At 41.1% G+C, this 16,170-nt stretch overlaps 4 protein-coding genes across 5 annotated transcripts; 2 read left to right on the plus strand and 2 right to left on the minus strand.

Annotated features, from left to right (window-relative positions):
• The first annotated feature begins 220 nt into the window (after positions 1-220).
• LOC137936824 (uncharacterized) lies at positions 221-3,932 on the plus strand. Its single transcript, XM_068781725.1, has 7 exons — positions 221-597; positions 1,714-1,806; positions 2,263-2,407; positions 2,543-2,653; positions 2,738-2,820; positions 2,962-3,019; positions 3,474-3,932. Exons 1-7 carry the CDS (start codon positions 343-345, stop codon positions 3,551-3,553), a joined length of 825 nt encoding a protein of 274 aa, XP_068637826.1. The 5' UTR covers positions 221-342; the 3' UTR covers positions 3,554-3,932.
• Positions 3,933-4,513: 581 nt separating this feature from the next.
• Positions 4,514-6,047, plus strand: LOC137935922 (uncharacterized). Its single transcript, XM_068780337.1, has 4 exons — positions 4,514-4,767; positions 4,959-5,115; positions 5,702-5,830; positions 5,982-6,047. Exons 1-3 carry the CDS (start codon positions 4,643-4,645, stop codon positions 5,795-5,797), a joined length of 378 nt encoding a protein of 125 aa, XP_068636438.1. The 5' UTR covers positions 4,514-4,642; the 3' UTR covers positions 5,798-5,830; positions 5,982-6,047.
• A 1,055-nt stretch (positions 6,048-7,102) lies between these two features.
• Positions 7,103-9,990, minus strand: LOC137936803 (proline-rich extensin-like protein EPR1). The gene is made up of 2 exons (XM_068781698.1): positions 7,718-9,990; positions 7,103-7,416 (listed from the first exon to the last, which is right to left on the minus strand). Exons 1-2 carry the CDS (start codon positions 9,947-9,949, stop codon positions 7,321-7,323), a joined length of 2,328 nt encoding a protein of 775 aa, XP_068637799.1. The 5' UTR covers positions 9,950-9,990; the 3' UTR covers positions 7,103-7,320.
• A 762-nt stretch (positions 9,991-10,752) lies between these two features.
• LOC137937810 (tRNA(adenine(34)) deaminase, chloroplastic-like) lies at positions 10,753-15,853 on the minus strand. Of its 2 annotated transcripts, none has more exons than XM_068782987.1 (5): positions 15,732-15,853; positions 12,220-15,634; positions 12,048-12,135; positions 11,348-11,475; positions 10,753-11,075 (listed from the first exon to the last, which is right to left on the minus strand). In XM_068782987.1, the coding sequence occupies exons 2-5, from the start codon at positions 15,612-15,614 to the stop codon at positions 10,841-10,843; spliced, it is 3,846 nt and encodes a 1,281-aa protein (XP_068639088.1). In that variant the 5' UTR covers positions 15,615-15,634; positions 15,732-15,853; the 3' UTR covers positions 10,753-10,840. The 2 variants fall into 2 exon arrangements, with proteins under 2 accessions (XP_068639088.1, XP_068639089.1); XM_068782988.1 differs by having other exon boundaries at positions 12,220-15,646.
• Between the last annotated feature and the right edge of the window lie 317 nt (positions 15,854-16,170).

The raw sequence follows: 16,170 nt of genomic DNA on the forward strand, positions 1-16,170 counted from the left end.
TTGTTATACAAATAATTATATAATATTAACAAATTGTACACGTTATTATATTAATTTTCACATTACTTATGCTATGATTCTTTATTTTCCAAGACAACTAAAGGTTGAGAAAATTTTGGTAAGAAAATGTAATTACCAAAATTTTAAGAGGATAAGTGTAATTTTAATATTTTTTCGCAGGGGTCAATTAATTTATGAACGAGAATGTACAAGTGGGAGAAGCGTCGCGCTCAGGAGACTCCAGTTTCACCTTTGCCGCCCTAATTGCCAGTGGCTCGACTGCTGACTTCTCCTTAAACAGGGCGGTGTGCTTCCTTCTCGGCAGGCCGACGACGGGAAACGATGGTACGGCCGTACGCAGTGAAAGGCAGGAAGCGACCGAGGAAAGAAGAGTTTGTGGACCCTGCGGGTGAAGAACGGGAAGAGGTAGGAACTGAGAACGAGATAACTCAAGAAGACGAGGACGACTTGAAGGAAGCCCAGGAAGACCTAGAGCAGTTGCCAGGAATTCCTATTCCACCCTCAAAGAAGACTCCGAATGGTGGTGTCATCTTTGTCCTCGAGAAGGCATCGCTTGAAGTTGCCAAAGTTGGAAAGGTAGGAAAAAAATTCACTTCAGTCTTATACTTTCTTTGAACTGTATGGTACTTGGAAGTTGGAAGCGGCGGGTTTGTTATTCCTTTTTTAGGGTTTTCTGTTTGGCGGACTTTATGTCTCTATTTTTATCTCTATTTTTTATTTTTGGTTCGAGTTAGACTTAATAGTTTTAGTTTATCTCTCTTGCTAAAATCAATTCGTAGTTCTGGTTCAGAGTTGAATTGTGTTGCATACTTTCAGGTACCCTGTTGTTTTTTTTTGCTTAGGTGCGGTTTGTGGGACGTTTCTATGAGGTTTCCGCAGTGGGTTCGAACTTTTCGTTTAGATAGTGCAATTATTTGAATTTGTTTGTTTCATTATGATGGGACTTGGCGATCATATTGCTTTTATCTGGAATGCTATTCTTTAATGTTCAGTGCACATATAGATTCCCAAGTACCATACCCGTGTGACTAAGAGGCCCCTCATGTGGCCACTGGACTAAAGGTTCAATTTGCTGATCAGGACTACATCTATACCACGTCGTATAAGAATTGAGTTTTGGTTTTCTATTTTTTTCTTTATATTAGCACCAGTTTTTGTGCTATTTTTAGCACAATTTGGATTTTGATTTGACGATAATTATACTGTTCTACTAGTAGAAGACGTTTCGTGTGTGGGAAAAGCTTCTCTTTTTTTTTTTCCTCGATTTTTCCGTGTATTGAAGATTAAAGGATATCTGCCGTGTGAAAATTATCTCCATAGTGAAAATTGGTTTTTGCTGTTCTACATGGTTCTTTTTCATCCTCATCCTGGAACTATTTTCACTTCTGTGTATAGCTTTTTTAAAAGCTTCCTTCTTCAATGTAGAATGTGTCTTTTCAGGCATGGATCTTTCTTGAGCTAGTCAGGTTTGATATTTCTCAGTTTAGGTTTTATGATTTTGCTTCCTGGGAGTCAGCATTTTCTTTGGTTTAGGGTTTAAACTTGCCTTCTCAATAAAACTTGGGTTCTGAGGACTTGCATCAGTTGCCTTCATGGAGTTCAAATAATTCTTATGCAGTTTTACTATTTCTGAAAAGTAGAATCTAAAGTGCCGATCATCATATCTCTGTTTTTTTTTTTTTTTTGTCACAGACATATCAGATTTTGAATTCGGATGATCATGCCAATTACCTGAGGAAACATAAACGGGATCCTGCAGAGTATAGGCCTGACATTGTTCATCAGGTATCAAGTTTCTATGACATAAAAATTTTATTCTGTTTGCCTCTTTCTTAGCTGGTAGCAGTTTTTGTACAACTTTTAAATTCGGATCTTGCAGAGGCATATAGAAATTTGGGCTACTTGATATATTAATGGCAGCAATTCTATTGTAGTAGAATCAAGCCCAGCTGTGATCCTCAATGTTGTTAAAAATTTTGATGCTTCTTCTATGTAACCATCAAAGCCTTAGTGTGTTGCCAATGGTCAAAGTTTTTTCTTTTATGTAGAATGGGCAAAGTTCTTTCTTGCATGAGCATGCTGGAAAACAATTAAAACAACTTGATAAGTTAGTACACACGATGCGGGTCGGAACTCTTGTGCTAATTGGCCTGCAAGCATTTTGACAGCAAGTTTAAACAATTAAAGCTTGGGACTGCTATTAACCATGAATATTTACTATTTATGTGGATTATTTTGCAGGCACTCCTAGCAATACTTGATAGTCCTCTTAATAAAGCTGGGAGGCTGCAAGCCCTTTATGTGAGAACAGAGAAAGGGGTGCTTTTTCAAGTAAAACCCCATGTTCGAATGCCAAGGACATTTAAGCGTTTTTCTGGGCTTATGTGTAAGTTAGTAGTTCGTGAGCAAACTCATGTGTGGGTGCACATGCCTTCTCAATTCAATTGTTTACTCAGATAGAACCTAGTTACATTTTATTTGTTATTTATCATTATTAATTTTCTTCTGGTGTTCACTGCAGTGCAACTACTACAGAAGTTAAGTGTAACTGCTTCTGGTAAGCGTGAAAAACTGTTGCAGGTGATCAAGAACCCAGTAACTAGGTATTTACCAGTGAACTCGCGGAAGATAGGTAGGATGTAATCCTCCACAAACCACCTCATATTTTAATGGCATTCTAAGAGTATTTCCTGATTGATATTGGCTGGCATTGCAGGTCTATCTCATAGTTCAGAAAAATTAGTTCAATTGCGGGATTATGTTACTGCTGTGAGTGACGATGTTGATCTGGTCTTTGTGGTATGTTTGTAGTTATTGGACTTCTTCTGGTTTTATGTTACTCAATGAATCTCCTTTAGGATTTGTGGAATTGCACATTGGCTGCTAGAGTGCCTATTTTTTAATAATGTATGCCATCATAATCTGTCTTCCAATGTATAGGTTGGCGCAATGGCTCATGGGAAAATTGATAAGGATTACACAGATGATTTTATATCAGGTGAGTCACTATTTGCAATTTATTTTATAGAAAACATTCCGTCTAAACGACAATTTCTGAGTGGGCATGTAGCCAAGAAAAAATTATGATACTTCTTATTGTAATTATTAATCCTGGCATTGGAAGGCTTAGGATTCATTTTACAAACAATGTTTAAACAAATTACGTGAAGATTAATTTTTGGAGTACAAGTTTTCATTAAAAAAATAAAGAAAAACTATGATATACGAACTAGGTTATTTGAGATTTGATCAGAAGTTATTTAGAGTTGGAATATATAAGAGATAATTGAAAAGAAATGGAATAGGGAGGAAGAGAGGGTTGTGAAGGCATACTTTCCCTGTTCTTTCACCTTATTCAACCTTGTACACTCATGGCTCTCCTTGCATTGCTCTTTACTTTTTTTCAAAAAAAAATTAATTTGCTGATAATGTTTTCAATTACCTGTTTGCAGTTTCTGGTTATCCGTTGAGTGCGGCATGTTGTATAGGAAGAATTTGCAACGCATTGGAGCAGAAATGGAAGATTTTGTAAAAGCTGATTGGCCCTATTTTACCCTGGATGAAAATTCGAGCATACTGTGTTACGTTCGACATTGTAGCATTATTGAGAGGAACCTAACCTGACCTTGTTGTGCATTATTGAGGCACCTGCTACGTAAGAGAATACCTTTATCTTTCTTCCTTAAAATGTTTATTTTATTTGGTTTTAGTTGGTCTAGATTCTATTCGCCTCATTTTCTGAGGCTAACTGGCCAGGTAGAAACCCCTTCCAAAGAATTGAAGTGCAGTATTAATCTCTGGAAAGTATTTTCTAACTGGAGAAGGATTTTAGTATTTCTTGAAAACGGTACCAATCCCTTGGTGTTATTGTTATTTGTTAATCTCCAGTTATGTAAATTTGGTTTGATTAATTTAAATTTGCCTAAATTTCATCCCTGTTCTGGAGTTCATTGATTTTATGTGGGGGGGGAAATGAAAATCCGTTTCGAATAGGACCAACTCGATTGCTGTAAACGAAAGAAACCAGGCGACTAATCGTTCGACTGAGAACATGGGGAGAAGTAACCCTTAAAATGCTTTCAGTTGCATCATTCTTCAAATTCTTCAGAACTTGTGTTCAGTACGTAAGCTAAGGATGTGCCTTCTCGCTCCATACGTAGCAGTATTCCCCTAACGAAAACAACGAATTCCCTGGAAGGCCGCAGCAGTTTAAAGAAACATAATCTGCAGAGTGGATTAAGATTCGCAAGTTCGGGAGTCAGACTCGGCCTGAATCTGGCTAGAGTCGAGGTTGAACCAGCCTGAATCTGTTCTAATTCCAAGTTCATATGCTCTGTCCTAATCCTAAGTTATCCGTCCAAGTTATGGGTAGATTCGACGAATCGGTAAAACTGTGGTCGAAAATAGAAGATGCTTTCACGTTGCTGGGCATTTTAATGTGTCTGAATTCTGAACTCATTTTTCAAGGTAGTGCAGTCTAGGCGCACTGGACCTCTCTAGGACCGGAGCATCAGGAACACAGAATAGGCTCCTAGCCTCCCGCCGTCCAGTCTGCCTTCGTTTGATTGCCGAGACACTACAGAAGGCGTTTCCAGTTTCCACGACTGCTGCCCGTCATAACATGGCCGCTGGAGCGGTGTGTTGCGGCGCAAGATCACCGTCTTGCCTTTTAGCAACAACTTCATCTTCTTCAACTGCGAGCTTTCCTTCTCCTTATTTAAATCTTCACTCAAGGACATTCTCGGGGTTAGTCTTCTATTTCCCATATCTTCCTGTATTTCACTTACGTGCTTCTCTTCGTTACGATGACCGCTCAAATTCCAGTATATAGAATTGTCAGTTTGGTCCCTTTTGTCGACTGGTTGTTGGCCAAGGTGATTACCGTCGAAGTTCTAGTTTTAGTTTTCGTGCGGCTAATGTGTTTTGTTTTATTTCAGCCTCCTGATAGCTCATTGTGCTGGTTTGTCACCAAAACGAGGTTTCCATTTGTTTGTGAACCTCGGATACGAGGATAAGAATTTTGAAGTGCTCCAGGAAGCTGAACTGTCGTCTTCTCTGGAAGATAGTGTCGACTCTGACAGTTTTATTTTCGAGGTAGATTGTTTAATCAACATCTCGTGCATCTTCTTATCCGTCTATTTAGCTTTTTTATATCTAAGAGTTATTGTGGTTTTTAGCATATTAAAGGCTGAAAACTGATTGACCACCATACATTCGCTTTCAAACACCGTTACATAATGCTAGCCTTGTAATTGTGGGTGGTGAAATGAGACGTTTTTTAACCCTTTATTTGTGGTTTGTGCTCTTGAATAATGGTGTAGTCAACCATGTGTTTGTTGTAAATCTAATGAATAGTGAAGGTTATAAATTCAAGTAAGAAAAGTTCTAGCTCTGCATGTCAAGTTGATGTTTATTCATGAGAATCAATTATTCGGAAGATATAGATAGGAGATTGCTTAAAAGAATAAGAAAAGTTCTGCATGTTACTGACCATTTGTTAACTCTAGGGAGTACAATAAAAAAAAAAAAAAAGCTAATTAGGATATACTGAAGGAATAGTATCTAGTATGAGCTTTGTATGTCTAATGTAAGTTGAATCTACAGAGGATTGAGGCTATGCTGGTTTTTCTTTTAAAGTTCTAAAATTGTTCTTTACACTTACTGTTTTTGTGTATTTTAGGAGGCTACTGTTGATATAAAGCTTCCAAGGAGGAGTCTGCTTGTGCATCTCACCTGCAATGCATGTGGTGGAAGAACAAAAAGGCTTATCAATTGACTAGCTTATGAGCGTAGAACAGTTTTTGTGCAGGTATGTTAAATTTTAATTGCTACAATGTCATCCTAATTTGTCATATAGTCATTTTAATCTGTTACTCAAGTACATCCTTGTTTTGTTTCATACTTCTTCATGAAGCTATAAATCTATTTATTTTTTGTTTGCTATTCTTGTGGACTTAAAGCATTTTAAACCATCGTTGCTGAAGTACATCTGCTACAAATGTTGAAATAACAGCTCAATCTGAGGAAAATATTGGGTAGAAACTCTTATTGAAGACTGATGTGTTCAGTTATTAACCACAGAGGACTTTCTGTATCTTGAGTATTTTATTTTGGGCAAATTGTATTTTGATCTTTACTTGCATGATTTTGGCAATATGTATTTAAGTCTGTACTTGAGTAATGAAAAGGTCCAGACACCCTGGTCAAGGTTGTACAATGTCATTGAGATAATGGCACAGCGTTCTTCAGAAATCTCTTATTACAGTGGATCCTCAAGGATATGTTCTTCCTTTTCTTGGCCTCTTGTACCTTTTGTCTTCCTTTTCTTTCCAGAAAGGTTATCATTCAAGAGGGAAGTGTTTAAATTTTATTCAAACCTGGAATTACAACTTCCAAGTGCATTAAAGAAAAACTATAGCTTGTATTGTTTATGTAGAAGATAATTTCATTGGTAGAAATGTTATTATTTTGGAACTGCACAAAATTTGTCTGTTTTAATGACTTAGATTACAACTACAATATGAGCACTTTACTATGGAATTACCTCAAAGCTTCTGTACACACCAATTCATTGAGTTGATAATCTTATCTCTTATGTATCATTTTGATTGAAGTCCCTTCATTTATTCAATCTTGAAGACATTGGAACATTTCATATTCTGTCTTTTCATATGACTCCATCTTTTCATGTTACATTGTTCTTCCAACCAGCATTCAGGCTGTCTTCAGCATCACAAATTAGTTGACAACCTCAGTCTTGTAGTTGAGTTTGATTGGAGGGAGGAAGAGGGGTCATATGAAGACATGGACCAGTTCCTCAATGATCCAGACGATGTCAGATTCTTTAGCAACTTCCTATGACTCAAAGCTACTTTCCAGTTCGTTTTGTTCAATTTACTCCATCTGTTCTTTAAGGTCAGTTATCTGGATATGAATCATGATGCCAACTGGGGGATGAGGGCCAAAGCTTTCATCTTGTATTTGAGTGAAGATCATGCACCAATTGGATTTAGTGTTTGACATGAATATGTAGAACTACCCAAAGTGGCGATTTCTTTGTGCAAATACAGCTGAAGGCCAGTTAAAAATATCATATATTCACTTTCTGAGATACATCATGGTCTGCTTGACATTTTCAAGTTCTCAGAAAACTGTCAAGTTCCCAGTTTGTCTGTGACTGCATCTCTCATTCTCCATTCAGCAAGCCTTCCAATTTCAAGGTATAACTCAGCAAATATACAAGTGAAAACTCGATGTCTAGCATCTATAAGAAAGGTGTGCTATGAAATGCACTGAGCACTAGAGCATGAACTCCAGCAGAACAAAAGCAGCTAAGCCAACACTCACTGTTGATGCCATCAGACCGCCACGGTAACTGACCACAATCTGTCCGTTCTGCATGTAACAAGAGGAACAGTTTTGGCTATATCAATGTATAAGCAAAAAAGAACAAGATTGTATGCAACAAAAGAAAAGACTGTGACCAATTCTTCTGGAGCATATGCTGATGATTAGTGTCTCTTGGATCAATCATAGATATATACTATTCTACCTCATATGTGAAATAATATAGGTAGATGCTACTTCCTGGCTATGACCCATCCAAGAGACTCACCACTTAGATCATTTACCACTAACTTCTTCTTCAGTGCACAATTTTAATTTGAAAACTATACTAATATATAAGGCACATTACCATGTCTGGTGTGGGTGCGGGAGCCATTATATCATTGGAGTCTTCGGCCTTTGGTGGAAGAGACTTGACTGGGGCTGGTGGGCTCACAACTGGTGCAGGTGCAGGCGCAGGTTCATGATGGTGATGTTTCTTCTTTTTCTTTTTGTCCTTCTTTGTGGCTGCGGGTGCAGGTGCTTTTTCTGATGGTGATGCCACTGGTGGCAAGGTTGGTGGGCTTGCCACAGGTGCTGGTGTCGGTGGCATCTGCTCAGTGGGCAAGGGTGCTAGTGGTGCTTTTACTGGTGAAGGTGAAACTTGTGGTGGGGGTGGAACAGGTGTGGTGGGTGGAGGTGATGTGGGGCTAAGTGGCACTGCTGGTGGTGGTGTAAATGATAATGGTGGAGATGATTGTGAAGGTGGTGGACTTTGGATTGCAGGAGGTGGTGTAGTTTGTGTCGGGCTTAAAGATGGCACTGATTTGGGTGGTGGTGAGGATGGCACAGGTGGGGGCAGAGGTGAAGTAGGTGATGGAGGCGATGGATTGGGTGGCGGAGTTTGGGCAGATGTAGTTGGAGTTTGCATGGGTGGGTTAACTGGACTGAAAGATTGTGGTGGTGACTGTGTTGCTGGTGGTATGGGTGTTTGCGCCAGTGGTGTTTGCTCCACTGTTGGAGTAGGAGGAGCGCCTGAGGGTGATTGAGCCATTGCTTGTGGTGGTGTTGGCAGAACTGCAGCTGGTGTTTGGGTAACTGTCACTGGGGTTGGCAATGCTGCAATAGGCGGTTGGGCCATTTCCACCGGTGGTGTAGGCAAGGGTGTCACAGGGGGTTGGGCCATTGTTAGTGGTGACGTGGGTACAGTTGCTGTGGGTGTTTGTATCATGAAAGGTGGTGGCAGATACCAAGTTGTTGAGGGTGTTTGTGGGGCCACCACCACTGGTGGTTTGGGTAAGGCTGCTTCAGGTGTTTGGGCTACTGTCACTGGTGCTGTTGATATGGTTGCTGCAGGTGTCTGGGCCACTGTCACTGGTGATGTAGGTAGGGCTGGTAGAGGTACTTGTGCCCCTGATATTGGTGTAGGCATAGCTGCTAAGGGTGTTTGGGCTACTTTTGTTGATGTTGAAGATGAGGAGGTGGGGGGTGCTTGGGCTACTGTCTCCGACTGCTTAGGCGATGGAGAGGTTGGTGGTGATGCTTGGGCAGCAACTGGTGAGCTTTGCGGTGATGGGCTAGCTGGGCTCAAGGGTAGCAAGAATGTTGGTGGCAGAGATGAGGTGGGTTTTTTGGTACTAATGGGTGTTTCGGCTTTTGCAGCTGGTGGTGTAGGAGGGCCTATCACTGGTACTTGAGGTGCTGTTGCCGGTTGTGCAATTGGGGCTGTGGTTGGTGTTTGGGTCACTGCTGCTGGTTGTGTAGATGGAGCTGTCCCTGGCACTTGCACTTCTTTTGATGCTAGTGTAGGTGAGATTGCAGAAGGTGTTTTAGCCACTGCAGTTGGTTGTGTAGTTGGTGCCATTGCAGGTGATTTTGAAAAAGCCACCAGTGATGTGGGTGGGGATTTATCAGGTGTTTGGGCCACTTCAATTGGTTGTGTAGGTGTTGCTGCCATGGGTGTTTGTGCCAGTGGTGCAGATAATGTAGGCTGTGAAGGGAATGCCAAGGGTGAAGTTTGCAGCAATGGGCTTGGACTTACAGACATTGCCGATGTTGGCAGAGGTGATGCTGCAGGAGTCGTACCCTCTTCAATTGATTCTGCAGCTGGTGATACCATTGGTGTTTGTCTCACTTCTACAGGTGGTAAAGGCGAGGTTGGTGCAGGTGATTGGTTTGCTGTTGTTGGCTGCATGGATGGCGTTGTTGTAGGTGTTTGGACCACTACCATGGGTTGCATGGGCGCAGCTGTTGTTGGTATTTGCACTGCTTCTGGAGATTGCACGAGCAGTACTGCCTCAGGTGCGTGGGATGTCGTCAGTGATGAAGTCGGAACCAAGATGGGAGCCTTTTCTACTATTGTTGGTTGTGTAGATGTTGCTGCAGTGGGTGTTTGAGCCACCAACGTCGGTTGTGTAGGAGTTGCTGTTGTTGGTGTTTGCAAGACCGTTACTTGTGGTACATTCAGGGAATCTGGAGCTTGTACCACCGCCAATGGTGTTGTAGATGGGGCTGACACTGGTGCCTGAGCATTGGCAAGACAGAATGTAGTGGCGAATAAAGCTATGATGCAGAACCAAGACCAGTAGTACCTTGTGTCCATTGTGTGTGGAATTGCGGGTACGAACTGAGATTGATCTTCTTGAGTCCTCTGCTTATAATGGGTAAACAATCAAGAAATTGTTGGGTATGGATGGAAAATTGATCTTTTCATATAGGTGGACGTCTTTTGGTTGCTCTTAAATTTCTCGTACTCTGATCCTGTCATCTAGTATGCTAATTAATTGTTGTAAAGTGTGGTGATGACAAATAAATTAGTGGTTTGCAGAAGGAATGTTGTGAGGAAGCAGAGCCCTGAGATTTAAGCAGTTAATCTCAAGAAGATCAACTTGAACGGCACTAAATTGCCAAAAGGGAACCCGAGCTAGGGGCCATTCTTTTCATCTGAACAATTGGATTGGGGTGGGGAGCCTTAGACCTGAGAACAAATACGACGGCTGCCTCAATTCAAGTTTATATTACACGAAGTGAACATTAGGCAGCGAGTCAATTTAACAAGATGGAAGGTGATGAGAAAAGCAACGACAACTAACGTCCTCCACGACTGGTGGCAGATAGTAGCAAATATTTTCCGGTACACCGTCACGGTATCTAAATTCTTCCAGTTGTTCTCTTCTCTGCTATCCCCATTGAATTACTATAACACTTTTGTACACTAATTATAAGCTGGTAATGGGCCTCCCAGGGATCCTGTCTGTCTGTGGCAGGTCGTGAGTTGTAATCACAGAGCCAGAATTCGGCTAGTATTTATCTTTCCAATAAATTAATCGTGATGGATCAGAAGTCAACAAGCTTAATAGCAGTTTAATTTTGGCCAGATGCTGAATCCATATTAAGTAGCTTGTATTAATGATAGGAACTCGTCTGCAGGAGATGATAAGAGAGTAACCCATCGTAGAAATTTGGTCAAATAGAATTCGCTTTCAGGTGACTGTTACAAACAGAACATCATACTGAAAATGTCATGGATCTTGGATAAGAATTTAGTTGGGCTGGCCAAGGGCAGACGAGAAGATGGTGGATCCTCCTTTTTTATCTTCTTCCTCCTGAGCCGGAAGAACTGTTGCATCACATCTGCACATTCTGTTGCGAGAATGCCACGTCGGATTGTCATCTTTGGGTGGAATGGATGGACTGGGGCTGCCGGATCAGTTTCACTTGGAAAGAGGCTGTTGATGAAAATAACTTGTTAAACACAGGGATACGAACTTTGACACTCAATGTTCCTCAACTGTTAAAGTTGACAATGCTTAAACAAATTGCAAGCTGTCCTTTAGCTCACATTTGAGAATGAAATCCACAGTTTTGAGATCTTAGACGGACAGAAACAGATGCAGTTCGAGTGAGAGCAATTAAGCTTCACATGATCTTTTTTCACGCTGGGCTACCTTTCAGTTTGTTTTGACTACGCAGATGAAACAACAAAGAAAATAAAATATACCTAATCCAGGTGCCATCAGCACCAAGCAGCTTGTTTGGAGCTCCCCATACCACAGTATCTATTCGAGCCTGAAGAATTGCTCCAGCACACATTGCGCATGGTTCAAGGGTCACATAAAGTGTTGTTTCCTGGAATAACAAAGAGATTTTCATGGGTCATAATCACTTTATGACTTTCGTCAAACTCATTACCTTCATGGAACTATGAAGCCTAAACTATTTGAGAATGGTATCACATTACCGTAATATAATAACCAAATGTTTTCACTATCAAGAAAGCAATTAAAATGGATGTTAGAGAGGAGGGTAGTAAAACGGGGAGCTCCACAGATGGAAGACAGAACAATTCAACAGTTAGTCAACTAACATATATTTTTTGGTAATGCAATTCTGACAACAAATAAAGTATTTAACCATCACACCCTTTCGGAATTCCACAGCCAGCATTCCATCTTCCCCATGCACGGATGTGCAAAACCTTCCTTTCTCTATCTCCTGCCTTCTCATGCACAAGCCACCCACCCACACACACCCTAAAGTAACTTCAGAAAAAGTTTGCCTGGTTATGCATTACTCTGCATTGATGTACACACCCTTCCCCTTCCCATTAGAGTTAATCTTATTTTTATTCAAAAGAAAAAAACTGACCACTAATACTGGCACTAAATTTGCAGAGTAAAATCAAGTTCTTAAACTAGTACCGAAAGGCGCCATGTCCTGAGCAGGTTGGAGGCTTCACGTATACAGATCATTTCAGCATGGGCAGTTGAATCTCTTAATTCTTCGACCCTACAGCGGATAGATAACAAGAAGTAAAATTAGGATTTTTCACTAGCAAAGGACGAAAGGATTCTAGGTAGTTAATTTACTCACAGGTTGCAACCTCGAGCAATGATCTTCCCATGTTGGACCAGCACAGCACCAACAGGGACCTCCCAAATGTCAGCAGCCTTCTTTGCTTCTATCAGTGCTTCCCTCATAAACATTTCGTCTACTCTTGTTTGTTCTTGTTCAAGCTTAAATGCTTCTTCCCATTCATCAAATCTATCTCTTGGAACTTGCTTATTTCTTTGGAGCTTCCTTTGCTTCAATTCTGAATCATTGCCCTCAGTTCCACTGGGTCCAGCTTGCTTTTGTTTGCCAGATTCAAACCTTGCCTCAATTTCACCAACTTCAGATATTTTTTCTTTTCCGGAAGAGGTTGCTAAGGACCCAGGAGGCCTTGATGAACCACCCATTGGTGGTGATGACAAGTTAATGGCTGTTGTCGATGACGTAGGAAGAGAAGTTACATTTGGTGGCCGTGATAAATCCACTGTTCGTACATGAGAAGGAACTCCTCCTCCTACCTTTGCACCTTCAGAAATTCCAAGATTCTTCTCTCCGATATTAATTGATTGTGATGATGAATTACCAGCTAATGGTAATGATGAAAAAGGTGAGACACTATGCAATGGAAATGATGGTAGTGAAGAATCACTTGTTACTACACCAGAGGGAGCACCAGTATTTCTAACTAGATCTTCAACTTTTCCAATAGGTTCGCCTCGAATCACCGAAGAATGACCTTGAAGTTCTGTACTACTCACTAAAATTGCAGCATCAGCTTTGATGTCTGTCTTTTTGTCTTGCAGGAACACTGTAGTAGATTTTTCTTTATCTGGAATTGAAGCATTAGTTGGTTGAGGTTGATCCTGAAGTTTTACTATTGGTTCTTTTGGGGTAGCTCTTCTCTCCTTTCTCACATCATTGAGATCTACCTCATTACCAGAAAACCACGATTCGCTGCTCACTGATTCATTAGATGAGCTCTTTGCACTTTGCTTTATAGAGGAAGTATGAGATTCTGCACGTGAGCTCCAACCTGTTCTGACAATGTTGCCAATGTAGCCCCACAGAGACCTGCCAGACTTCCGAACTACAGCGTTTTCTGCATTACTAGGATCAGCTGACTCTACAACTGGCGCAAGAGAAGTGTCGTCAGGTGCTGTGACTGAAGGTTCCTGTGAAGACAGGCCTGTTTCAGCCCACATTTCATCTGATGGTCCTTTTGGCCCAGGACCTCCAGAAGATGACCGCCTTGTGTCATCAAAACTTATATGCATATCCACTGACATATTTTGATCCTTTAGTATGTATTTCTCTTCTTTAGATAACATAGATGCTGTTTTGGAGGTTGACATTTCTTCTTGTACTTTATCAAAAAACTCACCAATAATTTGTTTGGAAGATTTATCCAGACGGTCAGCTGAGTCTATAGTGTTATCTTTGATAACAAGCTCAGCAGGTGTGCCAGACACTTCTTCTGTGCCTATTCTATCATTTTTATCATCCAAAGTTTCATAAAAGGCCTCTTGTGTATTGTATGAATTTGATTCCTCTCTGCTAATTGAACCTCTAAGAATCAGTTGTCGCTGAGATTTTCTCTCAAACTCATTTTGTGCACCAATTTCTTGCTTTTCTGTTTCCTTAGTGCAATAAAGCTCAGAACTTGAAATACCTTCCTGGTTCTTTGTACTAATTTCAGCAATCTTTTGAGAATTGGAAGCTCTTTCCAGATCTCTGTCATAAATTCGGGGTTCTTTTCTTGATCCGATCCTAATAGTTGCCTGCTCATCTGTCTTGTCATGTTTATCCCTCCCCTCATGAACCATGCTTGCAGATGAAGCCAGGTTTTCTTCCCGGTGGCTTGTTCTATACATCCATCTAGAATCATTTGTCCTTTCAGTACACTTGGCATGGGTTTCTGAAGCATTTTCGAGTCTATGAGACTCTTCACTTGATTCGGTAATCTCTCCTACTTGAAGCTTTTTGTCAGCCGGATGTTCTCTTGCATCTTCAAGTAGTCTGCTCTCAACCACTCTGCTTTGGTAAGGCTTCTTGAAACTAGATCTCCTGTCAATATCACTACTTTGGATCTCAGATGTCTTTTGAAGCATTTGGGTCTTCTCTTTCAATTGAATGCGGCTGTCAAATTGGTCGTCTGTTTGGATATGTTGTTTCCATACTTCCTCAACCAAATCAACAGCAGCTCTACTTTCCCTCACATCATCCTCATGACTTCTTGGCGCTTCATTAAAAATTTTAGATTCTCTCCTGGACTCTTTTTGTCCATCAACTTTTTGCTCATTCTGAAAAAATAGCTCTTTTTGTTTTTGTGCCAAATTTGTATATGAAGTAGAAGTTTCTTCCACATCCACCACTCTCATTTTGGATAGCTTCCCAGAAGTAGAAGCCTTCTGGGTCCCACTCACCCGAGACCCAGACACCTCAGTGACCCTCTGCAAATTTTTGGCTGAATCCCACTCAAAATCACTCTTCATTATATCTGGCTTCCTTAAATCTTCCTTCTGTGAAAGTTCCATCACATCCTCCTCGTACGCTTGTGAATTTATAAATCTCTCAGTTTGTGAGTTGTGTTCACGAACCTTTGAGGATTCACCAATTATGTTCTCCTTCTTAAATTTAGCACCTCTCTTCAATTTTGTGTCCTCCGCAATGTTGTGTCCATAAATTCTCTGCTCAGCAGTTGAGATCAAATCCAAACTACCTTCAGTTTCACCTTCAGACAAAGCAGAATAGTAAGATGAGCTAGATCCATCTTTCCTTCCTTCAGAAGTATCACCTTTTAAAGAACTTCCTTTTCCAGCTTGCCTGTATTTGTCAATAGAATTCACCATCCTTTCACTTTCCAACCTCCTTGAAGAACCTTTCCCAACAAATTTCTCTTCTTTTTTCAAATGTTTCCTATTTCTTTGAACACTCAAATGCTTGTCATCAACCTTTCTGGCAATCTCTTTTTCACAAGTATCTCGTTTATGAGTACTGATCTTATTCTTCTTTTCTACATAGGACTTCTCTCTAGCGTCAGTTAACAAACTAAGAATTTCATTGAAACTGTCATAATTACTAGAATCAAACTCGTCTTTCTCCCGAAGCATATAACTCAGTCTTCTTTCCCCCCACCTCTCCCGAGGCGGGCACCGGGACCTGTACATCCTCTCACAGACGCAGTGGCAATCACATGGTGCTGCCAAGCGGCAGTAACCAGGCACAGCTAAGGACAGCCTTCTGGAAACCGACCAGTGCATCAGAGTGGACTGTCTCAATCCATATAAAACCCTCGGGTTTACTGTAGTCCCGTAGACGGGAAATGCACCTAAATACGAGTAATAGCTCTCCAATCTTTCACTAGAGGCGTAATAACCAGTTGAAAAGAAGTCGCCCTTGTTCTTAAAGCTCATTCCGGAGCAGATGCAAGAATCCATGAACTTCAGTCTTCACGCTTCTGGAACTCTGCCTGTTAGTTCTCTTATTCCTTTGAATCCGGTGCTCGAATGGAAAAACCAATAAAGAGAAGAAATAGACAGAGAAAACGAGCTTACCTTGGGAGATTTAAGATGATGGGATTGAAGGAATCATCCCGGTCGAGGGGGGTTGCGGGGGGCCGGGTGTATCACAATTCTTCTGATGAATGCCGAGGGAGGAGATTCGCCCGCCGTTGTGGAGCTAGTCACTGTGCTGAGTCAGCAAGGCATCGATCTACGACTCCAATTACGAAAGGAAAGGAGATTAGAAAGTCGACTCGTTTGCTGGTGCAGAAATCCACATGGTAACTGTAACTCGACATTGCCTGGACGACTCGACTGTCGGAACTCGGATAAGCTCCTAGCTTAAGTAACTCGCTCTGTGTATATACTTTGAACCGGTCTGAACTCAAGAGGCTCGACCACTCCGCGAGGGCAATGCAACAACAAACTAGAATGGCCCTATGAGCAAGAAGGGGTCCGGCTTCATGGGGAACCCGACCGGACTCAAAAACCC

This window comes from Aristolochia californica, unplaced genomic scaffold (genome assembly GCF_029961685.1).
Source record: "Aristolochia californica isolate CCGP_79_NKW_82.1479 unplaced genomic scaffold, dmAriCali1.0.hap1 SCAF_7, whole genome shotgun sequence".
Taxonomy (NCBI): domain Eukaryota; kingdom Viridiplantae; phylum Streptophyta; class Magnoliopsida; order Piperales; family Aristolochiaceae; genus Aristolochia; species Aristolochia californica.